The 18785-nt window shown below is 57.0% G+C and overlaps 9 protein-coding genes across 9 annotated transcripts; 6 read left to right on the forward strand and 3 right to left on the reverse strand.

Moving 5' to 3' along the window:
* The first annotated feature begins 2244 nt into the window (after window positions 1–2244).
* On the forward strand, window positions 2245–3488 carry C7974DRAFT_397166 (uncharacterized protein). Its single transcript, XM_046142160.1, has 2 exons — window positions 2245–2614; window positions 2668–3488. Exons 1-2 carry the CDS (start codon window positions 2513–2515, stop codon window positions 3124–3126), a joined length of 561 nt encoding a protein of 186 aa, XP_045995183.1. The 5' UTR covers window positions 2245–2512; the 3' UTR covers window positions 3127–3488.
* A 442-nt stretch (window positions 3489–3930) lies between these two features.
* C7974DRAFT_397169 (trehalase-domain-containing protein) lies at window positions 3931–7063 on the forward strand. Its single transcript, XM_046142161.1, has 6 exons — window positions 3931–4195; window positions 4255–4464; window positions 4514–4583; window positions 4635–4756; window positions 4806–6562; window positions 6615–7063. The coding sequence occupies exons 2-6, from the start codon at window positions 4342–4344 to the stop codon at window positions 6742–6744; spliced, it is 2202 nt and encodes a 733-aa protein (XP_045995184.1). The 5' UTR covers window positions 3931–4195; window positions 4255–4341; the 3' UTR covers window positions 6745–7063.
* Window positions 7064–7231: 168 nt separating this feature from the next.
* On the forward strand, window positions 7232–8169 carry C7974DRAFT_397172 (multi protein-like protein-bridging factor 1). Its single transcript, XM_046142162.1, has 2 exons — window positions 7232–7569; window positions 7625–8169. The coding sequence occupies exons 1-2, from the start codon at window positions 7402–7404 to the stop codon at window positions 7934–7936; spliced, it is 480 nt and encodes a 159-aa protein (XP_045995185.1). The 5' UTR covers window positions 7232–7401; the 3' UTR covers window positions 7937–8169.
* A 118-nt stretch (window positions 8170–8287) lies between these two features.
* Window positions 8288–9314, reverse strand: C7974DRAFT_315138 (phosphoglycerate mutase family protein; the record flags this gene model as incomplete). Its single annotated transcript, XM_046138495.1, has 2 exons — window positions 8288–9121; window positions 9183–9314. 2 exons carry the CDS (start codon window positions 9312–9314, stop codon window positions 8288–8290), a joined length of 966 nt encoding a protein of 321 aa, XP_045995186.1.
* Window positions 9315–9692: 378 nt separating this feature from the next.
* On the reverse strand, window positions 9693–11103 carry C7974DRAFT_211491 (eukaryotic translation initiation factor-like protein 3 subunit). The gene is made up of 3 exons (XM_046136974.1): window positions 10889–11103; window positions 10371–10841; window positions 9693–10324 (listed from the first exon to the last, which is right to left on the reverse strand). The coding sequence occupies exons 1-3, from the start codon at window positions 10998–11000 to the stop codon at window positions 9885–9887; spliced, it is 1023 nt and encodes a 340-aa protein (XP_045995187.1). The 5' UTR covers window positions 11001–11103; the 3' UTR covers window positions 9693–9884.
* A 1003-nt stretch (window positions 11104–12106) lies between these two features.
* On the forward strand, window positions 12107–13703 carry C7974DRAFT_425580 (uncharacterized protein; the record flags this gene model as incomplete). Its single annotated transcript, XM_046144481.1, has 3 exons — window positions 12107–12246; window positions 12290–12818; window positions 12864–13703. 3 exons carry the CDS (start codon window positions 12107–12109, stop codon window positions 13608–13610), a joined length of 1416 nt encoding a protein of 471 aa, XP_045995188.1. The 3' UTR covers window positions 13611–13703.
* Window positions 13704–14136: 433 nt separating this feature from the next.
* Window positions 14137–17015, forward strand: C7974DRAFT_314200 (formate--tetrahydrofolate ligase-domain-containing protein; the record flags this gene model as incomplete). The annotated part of the gene is made up of 2 exons (XM_046138448.1): window positions 14137–14260; window positions 14320–17015. 2 exons carry the CDS (start codon window positions 14137–14139, stop codon window positions 17013–17015), a joined length of 2820 nt encoding a protein of 939 aa, XP_045995189.1.
* A 275-nt stretch (window positions 17016–17290) lies between these two features.
* On the reverse strand, window positions 17291–17918 carry C7974DRAFT_397180 (uncharacterized protein). Its single transcript, XM_046142163.1, has 2 exons — window positions 17773–17918; window positions 17291–17721 (listed from the first exon to the last, which is right to left on the reverse strand). The coding sequence occupies exon 2, from the start codon at window positions 17693–17695 to the stop codon at window positions 17477–17479; it is 219 nt and encodes a 72-aa protein (XP_045995190.1). The 5' UTR covers window positions 17696–17721; window positions 17773–17918; the 3' UTR covers window positions 17291–17476.
* Window position 17919: 1 nt separating this feature from the next.
* C7974DRAFT_425582 (4-carboxymuconolactone decarboxylase) lies at window positions 17920–18583 on the forward strand (the record flags this gene model as incomplete). The annotated part of the gene is made up of 1 exon (XM_046144482.1): window positions 17920–18583. Exon 1 carries the CDS (start codon window positions 18071–18073, stop codon window positions 18581–18583), a length of 513 nt encoding a protein of 170 aa, XP_045995191.1. The 5' UTR covers window positions 17920–18070.
* Between the last annotated feature and the right edge of the window lie 202 nt (window positions 18584–18785).

Consider the following 18785-nt stretch of genomic DNA (forward strand, 5'->3'; position numbering starts at 1 on the left):
CATGCTAGATCTGTCCGATGTGGCATTGTTCCAGAGAAGTGGCAGAACCCGGGCGGTGCGTGTGGGGGTACCTTTTCGAGGGTCGGGTCGAGTCTCAATAATGTGGGGTTGTTGTATACCTGGTGTTGAGCTGCTGTGAGACCGCGTTCATTGAGTCTTGCGCTGTTCGGAGAATTGATCCAATGTTTCGCTGACGTGAGGCTGGGTCCACTCACGTTGTACTCCCATTCTGCGCCTTGTGCTCAGCCATCGAGCCTCAGATCCGGCGACCTCACCGCCGGATCAGCCCAACGACACCCACGTTGCACGACTGCCCAGATCACTGCCCAAAGTGCAGCGCGCATTATCTCCACTTTCTGACACGAGTCATTTCTGTATCTCCAAGACTCAGAACGCCGACTTGTATACAGACAACGTCACTATTGCTAGCTCCCGTGACTGACGGGTACACAGTCTTCCGGGCCAGGTAGTTGGGAAAGCACAGGGCTTGCAGCCTCGTGTTCAGATCGAGGTCGGCGAGGCTGCACTTGGAATCCACTGCGAGATCCTTCTCGCGCATCAGCATCTATTTTTCCGCACATTTTGCCGCAATACCCTCTGCAATAGTCCTGAATCCTTTCGGCTGGTGCAGGACCGGGGTGAATCTCAAATGTTTGACTTGCTGTAGGGATCGAGAGGGGTTGGCGCCACCAAATCGACAAGGCGTCGCTCAGCCTTGTCCGTGTCTGCAGCCTCGACTTGGTTCCTGGGGATGCGAGCAGGGGTTCGACAGGGGCATCCCAATTGCGAATTGCGAACACAAGACGGCCTGCAATAACGCCAGATCTTCTGGCCATGCTTTTGGATCGCCGTTCAAAAGCGCACGAAGGATGCAGATGACCTCAGGCTGAGTGATGGGGCTTGAAGTCTGAGGTGAGACCAGGGAAAACGATTGGCCCGGCGCAACACACACAGCAAAGTGGAGAAGACAGTGCTCTCTCACCGAGCACACGCCCACTGGCCAACGCAGCTTAGCATTGAAATTGTGCCGTAGTCACGTGTTCTGGAGCATGTTGCGCGAGAGCCACCTATGGAGCAAAGCAGTAACGTTTTCGGCCATTCATCGTTGATTAGACCAAAGACGGCGACGGTATCTAGTCGGACCGCGCGAACGCTTCAAGAACCATCGACACCAGCACGGTTTCTACGGCAATTAGCGAATCGTTGGTGTTGCGCGGTAGTGGGGATAGTGGCTGGGAGAAGCGAGACTGACAACGCCTAGCGAGGTTCATTTCGCTGGCTGAGCTGAACTATCGTGGACTCCGAGCGCGCGCCTTTCGACCCTAGTCCCTATCGAAGTGCAGCATTGCATGTCACGCGTCGCAGATGTTCGCTGGAACGCGTGGAAACAAAGAACAACACGGGCACTGCACAAAAAAGGAGGCACTGCATATGATTTGCGACGAGTGCCAGCCATGTGTAACGTGGAGTTAGAAAAGTGGCTCTTGTGTCACAGTGCAATGAGGGATAGATCCCTGCCCCCAAGCTGTCAGCATTCAGGAACGCTGTCCTTGCATCGCCTTCAGATTGGTGAACCTCTCGATCCTGCAGCTTTGGGATCTGTGCCGGGTGTTTCGCTTGCCGCGAATAACGCACAGGGTGATGCTTTTTTTACGCACGCTGAATGACCCGCAGGCCGTTGATTGGTGGGACGGGATTCAAGTAAGCGTATGATGTTGTTCACTGGCAAGGGCAGGGTTCGATTGGTAGTCCCCATAAAGCTGCAGGATGTAGGATAACAGGGGGTCGTGATGCACAAAGCCTCCGGGACTGCGACGAGGTGTTTCAAGATGTTTGATTGCGAGTTGTGTAATCTGCGTAACGTTGGCAACTGCCATGGTAGAACGCCGAAGAAGCAGTGGATTTCGATATCTTGGGCATTGATATTGGCTATGATGTAGTGGTAGAGGACTTATTGAAAGGACGATTCGGCATAATCGACCGCAAAAGGAAGTGCATAGAGAGATCGGAGTAGCCGGCCACGTGTCGTGCAGGAGGCTTGCGATGAAAGCTTGGGGGCCAGATTTGCTGTCCCCAGACGTATGGTCATTTCGCGTGATTGGGTCCGCAAGCCACCGAAGTCCAGCTTTAGCGAGCTCGCGCTCGGGCCTCAGTGATCAGCCATACCCGGAAAAGTGCAAGCGCTGACCTAGGCCGAGAACGACAACAAGAATGCTATGTGGCAGGATCTGCTGGCGTGTACCACGTTACTGGCGCTGTGGTGGTGGGATGGAATCCTTGACCATGTAGGCGCAGGCGGCGCCGAGATGTCCGTTCGCGGACAGATGCGCTGTGCGCCAGCTGAGATGGCTTCTTACATGCTTTCGTATAATAGTCCAGCGGTACCGTCTCCAAGTTGCCTCTCACCCATTAGCAACACACTAGCACAACAAACATCCACTGTCTTTATCAAGAGTCTACAGATCGAGTCAGAAACCTCCGCATTCCCTACAGCGTATTACATATTTCGACAATGGTTGGCCGCCTGAACATGAAGTCCAACAAGACAGTCCAGCCTGGACAAAGCTTTCTTACCGAGGAGAACCTTCGCTTGCACAGCTCAACATACACCAAGGTACGTGATATGATAGATGATATCCAGAGCACTAGCTAATGATCAAATTATAGAACACATCAACATATGAAGACCGCCTGTCAATTCAAGACCGTACATGGGCAGAGTCCTCTGAGCTGTACCGAATTGAAGATGACCTGAGCGAGTCTGCCGATGAGGATCTCAACACCAGGAGATACAACATGGCCCTGAGAAAGGCAGCATCTCTGGAAGCATTGCAAATCTACGGCGGTTGCTTCACATCTGGCTTTCTCGCCATGACCCACGGAGACTACGATTATCAGAAACTTGCTTGTGCAGATGCCGAAGGACTCGATTTGCAGAAATTCGCCTTTGAGATGTCTCGTGCCGACACAGGCAGTATCGAGAGCCGATCGAGATCCTCGGGAAGCTGTGGCAGCCCGCGACCAGACTCTGACACCCTAAGCCGACTGGACCGCGAGAGGAGCGAGAAGAAGTGGAGCTGGAGGAACTTTGGAAAGAAGAGGCGGAGTGAGAGGACATCGGCATGATTGAGCTTCGAGCGTATTGGAACTTGCTGAGTTGGATGATCATTCTTAGCGTTGGTGTTTGGGTTTCGGCTTCTCTGACTGGCATGGCATAGCGTTGCACTTCCTTTGTTTGCATATCCCAAGAGACGTATCCTTGGAAGACACGACGCATGATCGCGTGTTGTATACTAATGGCTTCGAAACGAGTCAAGATGAGTGTGAACCGACGGGAATAAAGACCGAATTATCTCACTCTTGCAAGATGTAATGCGTGAAGTCAGCGGGTGCCTCGGAGAGCCGAGATAGTGAAAAATATCACGTGACATCGTACTGTGCAATCCACGGTTTGGAAGACGCGTTGGACCGAACGGAACTAAATTACGCGGCGACGAAATTACGCAGCGACGTCATTCAGCGAACCTTTCTCCAACGAACCTTTCTATTTTTTGATCACATCCAAAATGCCGCAAGGTTTTGTTTTGATTCGGTTGAGCACTTCAAATTGATGGAGGCTGACCGCGGAGCGTGGGGTTGTTCATGCACGCCCACGCTCCTGAGCAGCTGACCGTACAGCCGAGCCAGTCGCAGATGCAGGCAGGCGCAGGAGTCGTGCCGAAGTGCATGCGCAACAAAAAGTGAAAACAGGCACAAAGAGCCATTGAAGAGTAACGGGGTTCGCGATGAGGTGTTGATGGAGCATTTGTGGGGAGTAGTGACGTCGGACGTGGGTCTCAGTCTTTCAAGGGCACAATGCCGAGATCTGGAGGGCGACGAGAGATGGGAAGAACGGGCAGGTTGCACGAGACATCGTAGCTGCTCCTGGCGCCATCGTCCATGCTGCCCACGCCCCTGGGCCCTGCTTTTTGCTGAACCAACGCTGGATCAAACGGTCCACTTGCCATTGAGGTCAGCTGCGATTGGCGTTGGCTGCTAACGCTCAGCTGCGTGATAGCACCTGCATCCATCGTGAACTTGAAAGCCGGGCAGCTTTCTGCCTCACCGACATTCTCCCTCCTGCACTCTCTTACCCTCTGCATTGCTCGCTCATCAACGTGTGACGGCTCTTGTTCCTAGAAGCATCTCTCACACCGTATGCCCCACTGCGCCGTCCCCACCGCGTGTCGGTCTCGTTAACCCACTAGGTCATAGGCTACGCCATAGCAACATTATCTCCAACACCATCACCTCACCCACACATCACCTGAACGCAGCACAGCCCTGTCAGACCGCCGGAGCATGAGCTCGCAATCCTCCAAGCCCCGTCGTACCTCCAGCGCGCACGATCCCTTGGCAACGCCCCAGGTCTACTACGGAGAAAGCCACTCGCGCAAGCATCCCAGAGCGCGCACATACTCGGCTGTGAGCGACCCGAGGCTCGCTGGCGACGGCACGTATTGACAACCTGCAGAACGTCGACCGCTCCGCCCGCAATGGCTCCCTGTCTGAGGGCGTGTCCATGGGACGCCGTATCAGTCACGGTCAGCCACCATCGCCCCGTTGAGAAGGAGGGTCTGCGCTGACAGTCTTAGACGAGCAATCGCTCCAGCCGCGCCGTTTCCTCGTCCAGGTTGACGAGACGCTAAAGACGCTGCTGTCCCGCGAGGACTCGGACGGAAATTACCAGATCACAATCGAGGACAAGGGGCCAAAGGTGCGCTCACGCCCGACTTTGCGCTCCAGCCACCGCTAACACATACCAGGTCTTGTCGCTCGGAACCTTGGCGTCCAATGCTCACAACAAGTTCGATGTGCGCGGCACGTACATGCTGTCCAACCTGCTGCAGGAGCTCACCCTCGCCAAAGACTATGGCCGCAAGACTATCGTGCTCGACGAAGCCCGCCTCAACGAAAACCCCGTAAACCGCCTCTCCCGCCTCATCCAGTTCTCGTTCTGGGATGGTCTCACGCGCCGTATCGATGGCTCCAACATCGCAAAGGTCGGAGTTGATCCCAAAGACTGGACCGATAACCCGCGTCCTCGAATCTACATCCCCCGGGGTGCTCCCGAGCAGTTCGAATACTACACCCGCATTGCCAGGGAGCATCCAGAAATGAACCTCGACGTTCAGTTGCTGCAGGACCCTGTTGATGATGAGCTATACGTGCGCGACCTGAATAAGGCGCCAGGTCTGCTCGCTATCGCCATGGAGGAATGGATCGACCCGGAGACCGGCAAGAAAGACCTGAGAGGGCTTCCCTTTGTGGTACCGGGCGGTCGCTTCAACGAGCTGTACGGCTGGGACAGCTACATGTGCTCACTGGGTCTGCTTTGCAACGATCGAGTGGACCTGGTCAAGGCTATGGTCACCCACTTCTGCTTCTGTATCAAGCATTACAACAAGATCCTGAACGCCAACCGAACCTACTACCTCTGCCGATCGCAGCCGCCCTTCCTGACGGACATGGCTCTACGTGTCTACGAACGTATTAAGCACGAGGAAGGCGCTCTGGAATTTCTCAGGGAAGCCATCCTTGCGGCCATCAAGGAGTACAATTCGGTCTGGATGGCGGCTCCTCGATTGGATCCTGTAACAGGCCTCACACGCTACCGACCTACAGGCAAGGGTGTGCCGCCCGAGACGGAAGCTTCGCATTTCGAGCACGTACTCGAGCCGTATGCGAAGAAGCACAACATGAGCTTCAAGGAATTTGTTGCAGCCTACAACTACCGAAGGGGTGTGGACGAGGAGACCCTCAAGGAGTTGGATGAGTACTTCCTGCACGATCGTGCGGTACGAGAATCTGGACACGACACATCGTATCGCTTAGAGACCGTCGCTGCTGATCTGGCTGTTGTCGATATCAACGCGCTGCTATACAAGTACGAGGTCGACATTGGTCGTGTCATCCGCAACCACTTCGGCGACAAGCTCGAGATACCCGAGGGATTCCGTACAGGTGACATGAAGCCGGGCCACGTCGAGCACTCTGCCACGTGGGAACGCCGCGCCAGAGAGCGACGCAAGAGAGTGGACAAGTACCTGTGGGATGAGGAGGCTGGCTTATACTTCGACTATAACACTAAGAAGCAAGAGCGCACCAACTATGAATCCGCCACGACTTTCTGGCCAATGTGGTCTGGTCTGGCAACACCACGACAGGCGCAGACGCTTGTTGACAAGGCTCTGCCGCTGTTCGAGGTGTTTGGTGGATTGGTGTCGGGTACCGAAAAGTCCCGCGGCAAGGTCGGTATTGATCGCCCCAATCGACAGTGGGATTACCCCTTCGGCTGGGCACCACAGCAGATTCTGGCCTGGATTGGTTTACAACGCTACGGGTTCGACGAGGAGGCTCAGCGATTGTCCTACCGATGGCTGTACATGGTCACCAAGGCTTTTGTTGACTTCAATGGTGTTGTTGTAGAGAAGTACGATGTTACAAAGCAGATCGACCCCCACAGGGTCGAGGCTGAGTACGGAAACCAAGGCAGTGACTTCAAGGGTGTGCCTCGCGAAGGGTAAGTTATACAGTTCACAGCGCTTCCTAACATCATGGCTAACATGCAATAGTTTCGGTTGGGTCAACGCAAGTTACATCTACGGAATGTCGCTTCTAAGTGCCCACCAGCGCCGTGCGCTCGGTGCTCTCACCAAGTGGGAGGACTACGAGAAGGCCATGTCCAACCTCGGACTGAATTAAGCGCTCATACGTTTGGTTGTGCATTGCGTTTGGACTGCTTCAGGGCGGCATGTTGGCTTGCGCAGTGGATAGCGTTGCTAGGTAGACTTAGAGGCCCTATGATCATCGAATTATTGATACCACCTATGAAGTTCATGCCGGATTCTTCCTACTCGTCCTTCAAGTCTCTGTGCATGAAGTGTGAGGAGCAATCTTGAGGCACACTGCATATGCTCAATAGGTGGAAACACGTTGCCGGAGTGCTAATTTAACGACCTCCGGAATGTATGCAAACAAGTGGTCACTCAGAATGACTGCAGCGCACCAGCCACACTGTGGGCGTAACGCGTGAGATGAAGGGCGCAAGGGCTGAGGACCGAGATGGAAGGTGCTCGAAACTCATACAGGGCACGGACCAATTGTGGCAGTGACGTTGCGCCCGACTTGTGTGAATCATCGCCGCCGAAGATCGAGAACACAACACCGTCCGCATAAAGTGTAAGTCCGCCGAGCCTTATATCCTGCCCACGCCCGTCTGCTCTTACTCAATCCCACTTCTACCGCCTGACAAATCTACGAGTAAACGCTCCAGTACAAAAGCTCACCCCTCACCTCCAGATCACCACTCAGCTCCCACACGACACAGATTTTCCAAACACCACACAAATAATACTCAAAATGTCTGACGACTGGAACTCCGTTACCAAGATCGGCAGCCGCACCCGTGGTGGCGCCGCCGGACCCCGTGAGAGCGTCGTCAAGGGCAAGAGCGCACTGAACGCCGCCCAGCGCAGCGGTGCTGTCGTGTCGACAGACAAGAAGCAGTTCACCACTGCCAACACTGCCGTAAGTGCCCAGAGCAAGTGGCAAACCTAGTCGAAGCGTCTGCTAATGTCCCCAGTCCGGCAACACAGAAGGACAGCGCCTGACTAAGGTCGACCGCTCCGACGACATCATCAAGCCCAAGACAGTCGGCGTCGCCGTCGGCCAGGCCATCTCCAAGGCGCGCTCAGAAGCCAAGAACGACAAGGGTACCACCATGACACAAAAGGACCTCGCGACCAAGTGCAACAGCACACCCACTATCATCGCCGACTTTGAGCGCGGCACTGCGACACCCGACCAAAAGCTGCTCGGCAACATGGAGCGTGTGCTCAACGTCATCCTGCGCGGTGAAAAGATGGGCCAGCCCAAGTTCCCCAACAGGAAGTAAGCAGCGCGTATCAGCTAGAGTCTGCGACGCGGCTCTTGGATTGATGGCTCGCTGTGGCGCTGGACGATGGTCATGTCTTTGGATTAGCGGGCGTTAGATGGATATTATGGCGACGGAATATCAAAATGGCATTGCTAGCTGCATCAGCTGGAGTGCTGGAGGTCAGACTGCCACATCAGCCTTGCGAGACAGGGGCTTGGGTTAGGATAGATGAATCCATGATTTACGACCCATGTCACGACCCATACTGCGTACAAACGAGACTTGCAAACTGTGTCTAATGCTTCTAGTCACGCTACAAAGCCTGCAAACGCTAACAATGCTAACATCCAACAACCAACATCCACCACCCTACACATCACCCGTCCTCTCCAGCGCCGCCTCCCCGCGCTCCTCCGCAAGCCCCTCAGCCCTCTCCCCCTCCACCCTCCGCCCCAAAACCACAACCGGCACCACCCCCCCGGTCTCCAGCGCCCACCCCCGATGCCCCAAAACCCCCAACGCGCTCCCCACCACCCCCGAATGACTCGTGACACTCACCACGCCCTCGCCGCCCTCAAACACCGCATCCAGCCCCCGCCCCACCCTCACCGCACGCTCGGCATCCGTCTCGCGCCGCTGCGCATCCCACAGCGTGTCTTCCTCCGCAAAGTCCGGCTCGAATACGGCGTGCGGGAACGCGGCGCGCAGCGCGGAGAGCGGGCGGCGCGCGTCGCACGTGTGGATCCCGAGGGTCTCGCGGAAGCGTTCACGGACGCAGGGAGTGTAGGGAGCTGCGTGCGGGAGCGGCAGGGCGAGGAAGGTGGCGTCTGCGGTTTGCAGTGCGCGGGTCAGCGGGGACACGTAGTAGATGTGTGGCGCGGGCATGCCGCGGGCGAGTTGCGCGGCCCAGAGGTCGTGCACGGCGCGGGCTTGCGAGACGCCGAGCGGCGTGAGAGGTGCGTCGGTGTACGCCGGGTTGCGGGCGTAGACGGCTTCCCAGGCGGGCGTGCCGTGGGTGCTTTCCGCGACGTTGTGGGTGCCTTGGCCGTGGCGGGCGAGGAAGAGCAGTTTTACTTTCTGGTCTGGGGGGAGCGCGGAGTTCAAGGTTTGCAGGTGGTGCGTGAAGCGTGTCCAGGGGCGTTGGTCGGGGGCTGTGGGGTCAGAAGGGTATGCGCGGTCCACGAGGCCGAAGTTCTCTTTTTTCTGCGCGGGTTTTTTAGTACTTTGGGAGGTGGAATGCGAAGCCAGCGGGCGGGCGGCTTACAAAGTCGAATGTCAAGTCCGAGGTTGAGGGGGAGGATTGATGGAATAGATCTGGGATGACGGTGTATTCGTAGTGGAAGGCTGGCGGCGGAGGGACCGGGTTTGAGGTCTTGGGTTCAGGGGGAGAGGACATGATGGTGGATATGAGATAGAGGGCCAGGATAGTTGAGATGAGGAGAATGGGTCTGGAGAGTGTTAGCATGGGTGTTGCGTGGATAGTGAAGGTGAGTACGTGGAAATTCTGATGCCGAAAACTTGGTTTGTCGGCAGGTTTGGGGCTTTTAGCATCACACGCAGAATTTGGCTGGGTGCGAAGTAGTATAACCGCCGCCTATTTCCGAGTCGACTTGAGTGATGGAGTGGAACATTGGTGGACGTTGATATGAGGCTCGACGCTAGCGATCTGGGCCAATCACGTTGCTGATTCTTGTCACGCTTGGTGTTGGTCACAGCATGCGTGGGCGTATGTCTGCCTCTCGATCTCAAGTATGACGTTGCCGGATTCGAGTGATTTGCGCGTACAATTGAAAAGAGCTCTCCACATGCTTTGTACTGGTGTTCATTCGGGTACTACGCTCTGATATCGAGTCTATCTGCGGATCGCTCTCCAGAACTTTTGAGAACCTCAACCCAACCGGAACCGGAACGCCGTTGCATGCATGCACCATTCCAGACATCCCTCATAACATCTCGCTCCGGTACATTACAAGTTCGCCTGCTCCTGCTCCGCCTCCCGCTCCACCTCGTACTTGAAGTCGAAGTAGGGCTTGTCGAAGTGGTGCACGCGCACGTAGCCGTCCTCTCCGCCGGAGCAGTACGCAGTACCCTGCGGGTGCACGGCAACGTAGTTGAGCGGGCCGAAATGGCCACGCACACGGCCGATCTCCTCGGCGAAGATCTTGTGGTAGAAACGCGCCTCGAATTTACCCTGGCGGGCGGAGGTGGTTGTGACATCCATAGCGGCCTGGCCTCCACCGAGGATGACGTAGTCTTTTACGGGGGTCATAGCGGCGCTGTTGAGAGGTGTATCGGCGATGTAGGCCTTCAGGACGTCCAGGGTCTCGGCATCGACGAGCTTCGCGGTCTTGTCCTTGGACGCGGTGATGAAGTAGGTGCGGTCGGGCGACCACTGGAGATCGGTCACTGGCACTGTTAGCACGCTTTCAAACCGCCACACGCGCATACGCACCCTGCATGTCCGGCTCGTGCACGTCGTAGTTGCTGCTGAGCAGCTCGCCGGTCTTGCCGTCCCACTGTGTGATGGAGCCGTCCTCGTGGCCGGAGATGATGTACTTGGCGAGGTAGGAGAAGCCAGCGACAGTAGCCTTGCTCTCGTCGCAGACTATGCGCAGAATCTGCTCGTCGCTCTGGGTGGCCTCAACGTCGGGGTTGATCTCGTATACGACAATGGTGGACAGGTGCCCCGAGCGCTTCTCTGTGACACCGAGCAGCTGGCGGCCGTCGGGCGAGAACTCGACGCGCTTGATGGATGTGGCGAATTCCCAGGTCTTCAGCAGGCGGCCGGTCTTGACCTCCCACAGGCGCATCGTGTTGTCAGCGCCGCCGGTCGCGAGCAGCTCCGAGGTGGGGTTGACGTCGACGGTCCACAGGGCTCCGACGTGGCCGTGGTATGTGCCCAAACGCTCACCGTTGTGTGAATCTGCATCTGTCAGCGGACTGCTCGCCTGGCCGACCGGGGCTACTGACACCATGCGCACACAACATGGTCCTTGGAGACGGAGAAAATGATGTCGCCGTCGGGGTTGAATTTGACCTGCGTGAGCGCACGCTCGTGCCCGGAGAGAAGAATCGGTCTCATGTTTGCGGTATGTGTAGGGCGGGGGCGGGTCGGGGTGGGCGTGGCCTTTGTAGGTGGTGACTCTCAGCGCTGTTCTTCAACTCGCAGTGGGACGAATTTCGATACTGGGATGCGCTAACGCGCTAACGACACGTGCCCCGCATTTCACGACGTCTCGCCGCTACATCTTCTTGACATCAGACCTCATCTTGTATTGTTTGGGATTTAATGTTATATTCTGGGAGTTTTGAACAGGTTTGCCTTGTGGTGGTAGCTTCTAGTTTCGGGTGTGAGCCTGCATTCGCTCTCTCAAATCCATCTTCGCCTCTCTGCTCAGGGCTGCAGTGCATCTGCACGGCCAGTTCCTGGAACGTCGAGAGGCACTCTGACTCACTGGTGCTCTCTATCAGTCAAGCAAGGGTCTCTCATATCTTAGATGTCACCTCATCAGGCGTCCTGTGACTCACCGTTGACACCGATCACTCGAGATGCTCCCGAGGTCGATACCAGAGTCGCCTCATCCAATGGTACAGTGGCTATTGGGTGCTCATAACTTTCTCTCCTAGCGGAGATTTGTTAAGTCTCTGTCGAAGTTTCGGTTATGCTTGGCTGCTCCTTCCTGCTCCTTCCTGCTCTCAGGCGAAAAGACAATTACTTGGCTTGGCATTACCTGTCGTTTTCGAGAGAGTCGGGCATATCCACAAGAGCATTCCACCTGATTGTGTCGTCTCGCATGATTAGATTACTTCACTCCTTGACAGCATCACTCTCGATGGGCACAATGCCGAAAATCTTTGTGCTTCACAGGCAACATAACGGATCTCGAGACTAATGCCATTCTCGGCCAAGACATGACCCTTCCAGTTGCCCTAAGTTTCTGAAGTCAGGTGCGAACAAACAAGCGAAGAATCTCGAGGTGAATCGCATGTCAAGCTGGGCTTAGAGTGAGCCAGAGGCAAATCGGGCTCACGGTGAAGCTAGCCTTGGCGCAAACGCTCCTGCCATCCCAATTCCACTCACCACCAGCTTCACCTCTTCTATCACCTACTGCCCTCATCAACCACAGAAGTGACTTACCACAGCACATCAGTAGTCTAGCAGTCGCGACACGCCACGCCTGCGGCACTATGGCCGAACTACACCTTCCAGATGCAGCGCAGGTTTCAACCTCACTTGACAACCTCGAGAAGCTTAGCACAGACGAGTACATTATAGCGTTTGGTCCTAACGGTAGGCACTTCTTTGCTACGCCCAATGGCTACTCCGCGTAAGTTTAATCTCTCACTTCAGCATTTACTGATCTTACACAGTTCGCAACTCCCAATGAGAGTGGTGGACTATCTGACAACTAAGCCTGTTAGAAAAGTCCGCTGGGCATCGTATGGCTCTGATTCCGAATCATGGTTCTTCGTGTTCGAGATGATTGACGGCACATTCACTTTCCACGTCGGCGCACGCATACCAGCAGCGCTTCGACAGTTCATTAACCAAATCCGACTGGTACCCAATCTATGTTTGGGCTTGCGTGTGCAGCTCGGCGGCGACGACTCTTTCGTAGCATGGTCCCGCACATCCTGGGTCTGCTACGGCGTCCCTGCGGCGCTTGAAGCTAGACTAGTCCACATGAGCGGAAACTACATGAGGTGTTCTGGCGGCACTAATGGATCTTTTAGAGGTACGCTGAGCCAAGTTACGTGGCATAAGGACGGCTCCTACTACCTCAAGGGGCAAAAAGGATACGCTAGTCACTTCAGGTCGAGCATCACCTGCAAAGCATGGAGGACGCTTTGGTCGAGTAAAAGTGAGACTCCAAGCCTTGCGGAGTACTCAGAGCTGGTGGTAAGTCACTATCTTCAGCATCTTGATCACGGCCTAACATAGTAGCTTGTCGCCCTGGACTCTCATGCGCCTGTCGGAGAAACCTTTGTCTTTATCAAGAAACAAGGCGATGCACAAGAAGCACCGTTCGTCTTCCACGTCCATCAAGACACCATCTATGAAACAGAGGCCCCAAAGGCTGCACCCGCTGTCCAAGAAACACGGCTTCAGCAAACGGAGTGTAAACCAGAAAGGCCGAAGTTTTATCGATGGGCCATCAGCACGCAAGACGGCCGTCCACATCTGAACGACTCCTGGGAACTGCAGCTTAAGAAGAATGAGAAGTTGAAGGTGTGGGAGGATAGAGGCAATGACTGGTTCATCGTCGAGGGGCGACAAGGAGTGAAGGGCTGGGCGCATGGCACGTGGATTGCGTTCTGCGGAAGCAAGGTGCACCAGGACCCGCGCGCCACCTACACTCAGTTCCAGGAAGACATGCAGAAGCTGCTCGTCCCTGGTCAGCTGCGCGAGTTCCCCCCGCTCAGCGAGTACATGGATGTTTGTTCCCAGGCCATGTGCGAGGTGTCAAAGAGTAGTTCACAGCTAGGGTTCTGCGTCCACGACCTGCAGACGCTGCTGGAGGGCTCAGGGTCCTACTGCTACGAATGGCTGAAGGAAGAGCGAGTTATGTGGCACCCGGACAAATTCGCCAGATATTGCCACCCTGAGCACAAGGAAGAGTTGAAGGCGTCCGCACAGGAGATGTTTGTGTTGTACGGCGTTCTCATGGACATATGCAGGCTGGAGGAGTAGGAAAGGATGGCGAGGCACGCGTTGTTACAGCTTTTTAGGCGACGCCATCACGTACAGATCAATCAATTGGATCCCGATAACAAAGTATAGTGTTGAAGCATGACTCTTACGGTTGCAGGTCCAATGGCGGTCAAAAAGGACCATATCAGGGTCGGCCATGCTGGGTTAGTACGTAATAACGGGAGCGGCGAAAGTTTGCAGTTTCGCGTCGGAACGCATTGAACTCGGACCGCACAAAGAGCTGGCGGGTTAGTTTCAGTCATGTCTTTCAGGTAATATGTTGCGTGCCTCGTTCTCCATCTCGCAGCCCCTCGCCTAGTCTGGCAAAAGATACGCTGGCTTGGCCCAGATTGGAAGGAAGATGAATCCGATGTGCGGCGCAGGACGCGTGCTGCGAACGAGGCCCCGTGGATTGCCGCATACAGCTACCCCGCCATCGCAAAATTCACATGTAGTGCCCCGCCAGCGCTTTTATACTGCATCAGTTGCGCGCGCAGTCCGGCACTTTTCGAGCACGCGCAGCATCATGACGGCCACCAAGATCGATGGCACTGCCATTGCGAAGAGCATCCGCGAGCGCCTGGGCGGGTACATCCAGGAGAAGCAGGCCGCGAACCCGCGGTACCGCCCGAGCCTGAAGATTGTGCAGGGTACGCGCCGTTGTAGATGGGCTGACGGCCATTGAGGTGAACGTAGCTAACGTGCGCAGTGGGCGACCGCTCCGACTCGTCGACGTATGTGCGCATGAAGCTCAAGGCGGCCGAGGAGGCCAACATCGACTGCGAGCTGGTGCAGCTGCCCGAGGACACGACCGAGAGCGACCTGCTGCACCGCGTGGCCGCCTACAACAACGACCCCGCCGTGCACGGCATCCTGGTGCAGCTGCCGCTGCCCAAGCACATCTCCGAGTATGAGATCACCAGCGCCGTCGCCGACGAGAAGGACGTCGACGGCTTCGGCGCCGCGAGCATCGGCGAGCTGGCCAAGCGCGGCGGCAAGCCGCTGTTCACCCCGTGCACCCCCAAGGGCGTCATGGTGCTGCTGGAGGAGGCCGGCGTGCAGATTGCCGGCAAGAACGCCGTCGTGCTGGGCCGCAGCGACATTGTGGGCAGCCCCGCCAGCTACCTGCTGAAGAACGCCGACGCGACCGTGACCGTGTGCCACTCCAAGACGGCCAACCTGCCCGACATCGTGCGCCAGGCCGACATCGTCGTCGCCGCCATTGGCAAGGCCCAGTTCGTCAAGGGCGACTGGCTCAAGCCCGGCGCCGTTGTCATCGACGTCGGCACCAACTTCGTGCCCGATGCCAGCAAGAAGAGCGGCCAGCGCCTGGTCGGCGACGTCGACTACGACTCCGCCGCCGAGGTCGCCTCGCAGATCACCCCCGTGCCCGGCGGCGTTGGCCCCATGACCATCGCCATGCTGCTGCAGAACCTCGTCGACTCGGCCGACGCCACCTTCGACCGTCAGACGAAGCGCAAGATCACACCGCTGCCCATCAAGCCCGAGGACCCCATCCCCTCGGACATTGCCATCTCGCGCAAGCAGCACCCCAAGCAGATCACCCAGGTCGCCAAGGAGGTTGGTATCCTGCCCCACGAGCTGGAGCCGTACGGCTACACCAAGGCCAAGGTCGACCTGTCGCTGCTGAAGCGCCTCGAACACCGCAAGAACGGCCGCTACGTCCTGATTGCTGGCATTACCCCCACGCCGCTCGGCGAGGGCAAGTCCACAACCACCATCGGTGTCGCGCAGGCCCTGGGCGCCCACCTCGGCAGGATATGCTTCGCCAACGTCCGCCAGCCCAGCATGGGCCCGACCTTCGGCATCAAGGGCGGAGCTGCTGGCGGTGGCTACAGCCAGGTCATTCCCATGGACGAGTTCAACCTCCACTTGACTGGTGACATCCACGCCATCACCGCCGCCAACAACCTGCTGGCTGCCGCCATCGAGACTCGCATCTTCCACGAGAACACACAGAAGGACGCCGCCCTGTATAAGCGACTGGTGCCCGCAAAGAAGGGCGGGCGCGAGTTCGCGCCGGTCATGTTCCGCCGCCTGAAGAAGCTCGGCATCGACAAGACCAACCCCGACGACCTGACCGAGGAGGAGATCACAAAGTTCGCCCGTCTCGACATCGACCCTGAGACTATCACATGGCGTCGCGTTCTCGATGTCAACGACAGGCATCTGCGAGGCATCACCATCGGTCAGGCTCCCACCGAGAAGGGCCAGACCCGCGAGACCGGCTTCGACATCTCCGTTGCCAGCGAGTGCATGGCTATTCTCGCGCTCAGCAACGACCTTGGCGATCTCCGCGAGCGTCTCGGCCGCATGGTCGTCGCCAGCTCCCGCAGCGGTGACCCCGTTACCTGCGACGACATTGGTGCTGGTGGTGCCCTGACTGCCCTCCTCCGCGATGCCATCAAGCCCAACCTGATGCAGACGCTTGAGGGCACCCCCGTCTTCGTTCACGCTGGTCCCTTCGCCAACATCTCCATCGGCGCTTCTTCTGTCCTTGCTGACAAGCTCGCACTCAAGCTTGCCGGAACCGAGGCTGGCGAGGACCACGATGAGAAGACTGGTTTCGTCGTCACAGAAGCCGGCTTCGACTTCACCATGGGCGGCGAGCGCTTCTTCAACATCAAGTGCCGCTCCTCCGGCCTCGTTCCCGACACCGTCGTCATCGTCGCCACCGTCCGCGCCCTCAAGGTCCACGGCGGCGGCCCCGACATCAAGCCCGGCGCCCAGCTCCAGGAGTGCTACCGCACCGAGAACATCGAGATGCTGCGCAAGGGCTGCATCAACCTCAAGAAGCACATCGCCAACGCGCGCTCCTACGGCGTCCCCGTCGTCGTTGCCATCAACAAGTTCGCCACCGACACCGACGCCGAAATCGCCGTCATCCGCGAGGAGTCCCTCGCAGCCGGCGCCGAAGACGCCATCCCTGCCAACCACTTCGCTGAGGGCGGCAAGGGCGCCAAGGACCTCGCCGCAGGCATCATCAAGGCCTCCGCCCAGCCCAAGGACTTCAAGCTGCTGTACTCCCTCGACAACACCGTCCAGGAGCGCATGGAGGCCATCGCGAAGCAGATGTACGGCGCCTCCGCCGTCGAGTTCAGCCCCCTCGCGCAGAAGAAGGTCGACACGTACACCAAGCAGGGACTGGGTAACCTGCCCATCTGCGTCGCCAAGACGCAGTACTCGCTGTCGCACGACCCGGCGCTCAAGGGCGCGCCCGAGGGCTTCACGGTGCCGATCCGCGATGTCCGCATGGCGGCCGGCGCGGGATACTTGTATGCGCTCGCAGCCGATATCCAGACCATCCCCGGTCTGCCCACAGCGCCTGGGTACCTTAACATCGATGTTGATGTTGAGACTGGCGAGATTGATGGTATGTTCTAGACGACGAGCTTGGGAGGCCGGGCTTGCGAGGCATAGCAAGCTGGCGAGTTGTAGCATGCGCGATGTAGCGCAACAGAGTAGTGGGAGGTGTACCAAGGAGTCCCTCAACGGCGACTCCATCAACGAAGGAAGATGACATTTTCAACAACTTGACGTTCTTCAGCACACGGCGTTTGGGGCAACGATGGGACGATATTGTAGCGATATTCAACACTGGGCATGGATGCATGGCATAGCATAGGTCGGCCGTAGACGGGCTTCGAGTACGAAGACTGGGAGACACGAGAATCGTATTTTATTTATCATTTATGGTTTCAAGGGGGATGGTGTGATGTGTTGTGCTGTGAGCGCGAAAATTGCTAACGACGACGCAGGTGTGCTGGTCTGAGACCCTGACCCGTCCCTCTCATGATGCGGGAGCAGTGCAGGAGCACACACTGTTCCACACTCTTACACCACCTTTACACATACAATTTGATCACTCTGCACCCCCATTTGTTCCTTTGCTGTCCTGCAATTGGTCTCGATTGACGACATACCATCACCATATCATGTACTGCATTCTTGTGTCTCCGTCCCAGCTTCTGACCGACAGTCGATTCGCGCAGCTCCACATCTCCATCACCCCCGGAACAAAGTCCAGCACACCAAAATCCAGACACTCTGAAAGCAATGGACATCGCAGCTGTCTGATCTCAGGACACCAGTAAGTCTAGATCGTCGTGTAAGAATCTCGACTAACGGGAGAACCCGGGAGAGCCGCGGTATGTTACCTGTATCTATGTTTCTTTACCTCTCTGGAGAGAGATACCTAGGTAAGCAGACGCCTGCTCGGCAGACATGTGACGTCGACCCATGGCGGGGCAGTCTGGGGTCCGAGGTCGGGGTGCGGGGTGCTCTCCGGAGCTCCCTACCATATCACATATCATGCGGTGAACCGGCATCGTCGATACAGATAATCTACAAACAACAAACAAACTATTCAAGGCTCAGTCCACTTCCACAACGAAACTCCAGATACCAATCCTACACTATTTCCACACCAGTCCCCCACCATGCCCTCCACCGACCCAAAGTACGATGAGATGCACCAACAACTCTTCGCCGAAGGCCTCGCCGTCCGCCGCGCCGTCGTAGGCGACTCCTACGTGACCTCCGCCCTCGAAAACGGCTCGACAGACTTCTCGCGCGCGGGCCAAGAACTCGTAACCGAGTGGTGCTGGGGCTACGCATGGACGCGGCCCGGCCTGGACCGCAAGCAGCGCAGCCTGATCAACATCGGGATGCTGATGGCGCTGAACCGCGCGCCGGAGCTGGCGGTGCATATCAGGGGCGCGCGCAATAATGGGCTCTCGGAGTTGGAGATTCGCGAGGCGATTATTCATGCCACGACGTATTGTGGGGTTCCGGCGGGTGTGGATGCGATGAAGACCGCGGAGAGGGTGTTGGATGATATGGCGCAGAAGGGGGAGATGGCGAGGGAGTTGGGGGGGAGGAGTGAGAGGGCGGGGAGGGAGGGGGAGGGTGGGGAGAAGAGTGGGGAGAAGAGCGAGGAGAAGACTGCGTAGGGGGTGGAGGAAGAGAGGGGTGAGGCGATTGGTGTTTCTGCATGGGAGGGGGCAGAGCGTGGATCTGGTGTCTGGATGGAATGGCAATACAGACACAAAAATAGTCTGGACTTGGCTGACTGTGCTTCCTAGCAAATGAAGTCGCGACTTAGTTGTAGAACGTCTATAGATACGTGTTGTTAAAATAAAGGTTCCTTACATC

The sequence above is a fragment of the Boeremia exigua genome (assembly GCF_020726555.1).
Source record: "Boeremia exigua strain MPI-SDFR-AT-0100 chromosome Unknown C7974scaffold_8, whole genome shotgun sequence".
Lineage (NCBI taxonomy): Eukaryota > Fungi > Ascomycota > Dothideomycetes > Pleosporales > Didymellaceae > Boeremia > Boeremia exigua.

Bases quoted from the DNA above. Each gene is read 5' to 3' on its own strand.
- C7974DRAFT_397166 (XM_046142160.1), top strand. From the start codon at position 2,513: ATGGTTGGCCGCCTGAACATGAAGTCCAACAAGACAGTCCAGCCTGGA. The intron at 2,615-2,667 runs GTACGTGATATG...ATCAAATTATAG, and splicing joins ACAGCTCAACATACACCAAG to AACACATCAACATATGAAGA.
- C7974DRAFT_397169 (XM_046142161.1), top strand. From the start codon at position 4,342: ATGAGCTCGCAATCCTCCAAGCCCCGTCGTACCTCCAGCGCGCACGAT. The intron at 4,757-4,805 runs GTGCGCTCACGC...AACACATACCAG, and splicing joins TCGAGGACAAGGGGCCAAAG to GTCTTGTCGCTCGGAACCTT. The intron at 6,563-6,614 runs GTAAGTTATACA...AACATGCAATAG, and splicing joins AAGGGTGTGCCTCGCGAAGG to TTTCGGTTGGGTCAACGCAA.
- C7974DRAFT_397172 (XM_046142162.1), top strand. From the start codon at position 7,402: ATGTCTGACGACTGGAACTCCGTTACCAAGATCGGCAGCCGCACCCGT. The intron at 7,570-7,624 runs GTAAGTGCCCAG...TAATGTCCCCAG, and splicing joins TCACCACTGCCAACACTGCC to TCCGGCAACACAGAAGGACA.
- C7974DRAFT_211491 (XM_046136974.1), bottom strand. From the start codon at position 11,000: ATGAGACCGATTCTTCTCTCCGGGCACGAGCGTGCGCTCACGCAGGTC. The intron at 10,842-10,888 runs GTCAGTAGCCCC...TGACAGATGCAG, and splicing joins CCATGTTGTGTGCGCATGGT to ATTCACACAACGGTGAGCGT. The intron at 10,325-10,370 runs GTGCGTATGCGC...TAACAGTGCCAG, and splicing joins GCACGAGCCGGACATGCAGG to TGACCGATCTCCAGTGGTCG.
- C7974DRAFT_397180 (XM_046142163.1), bottom strand. From the start codon at position 17,695: ATGTCCATTGCTTTCAGAGTGTCTGGATTTTGGTGTGCTGGACTTTGT.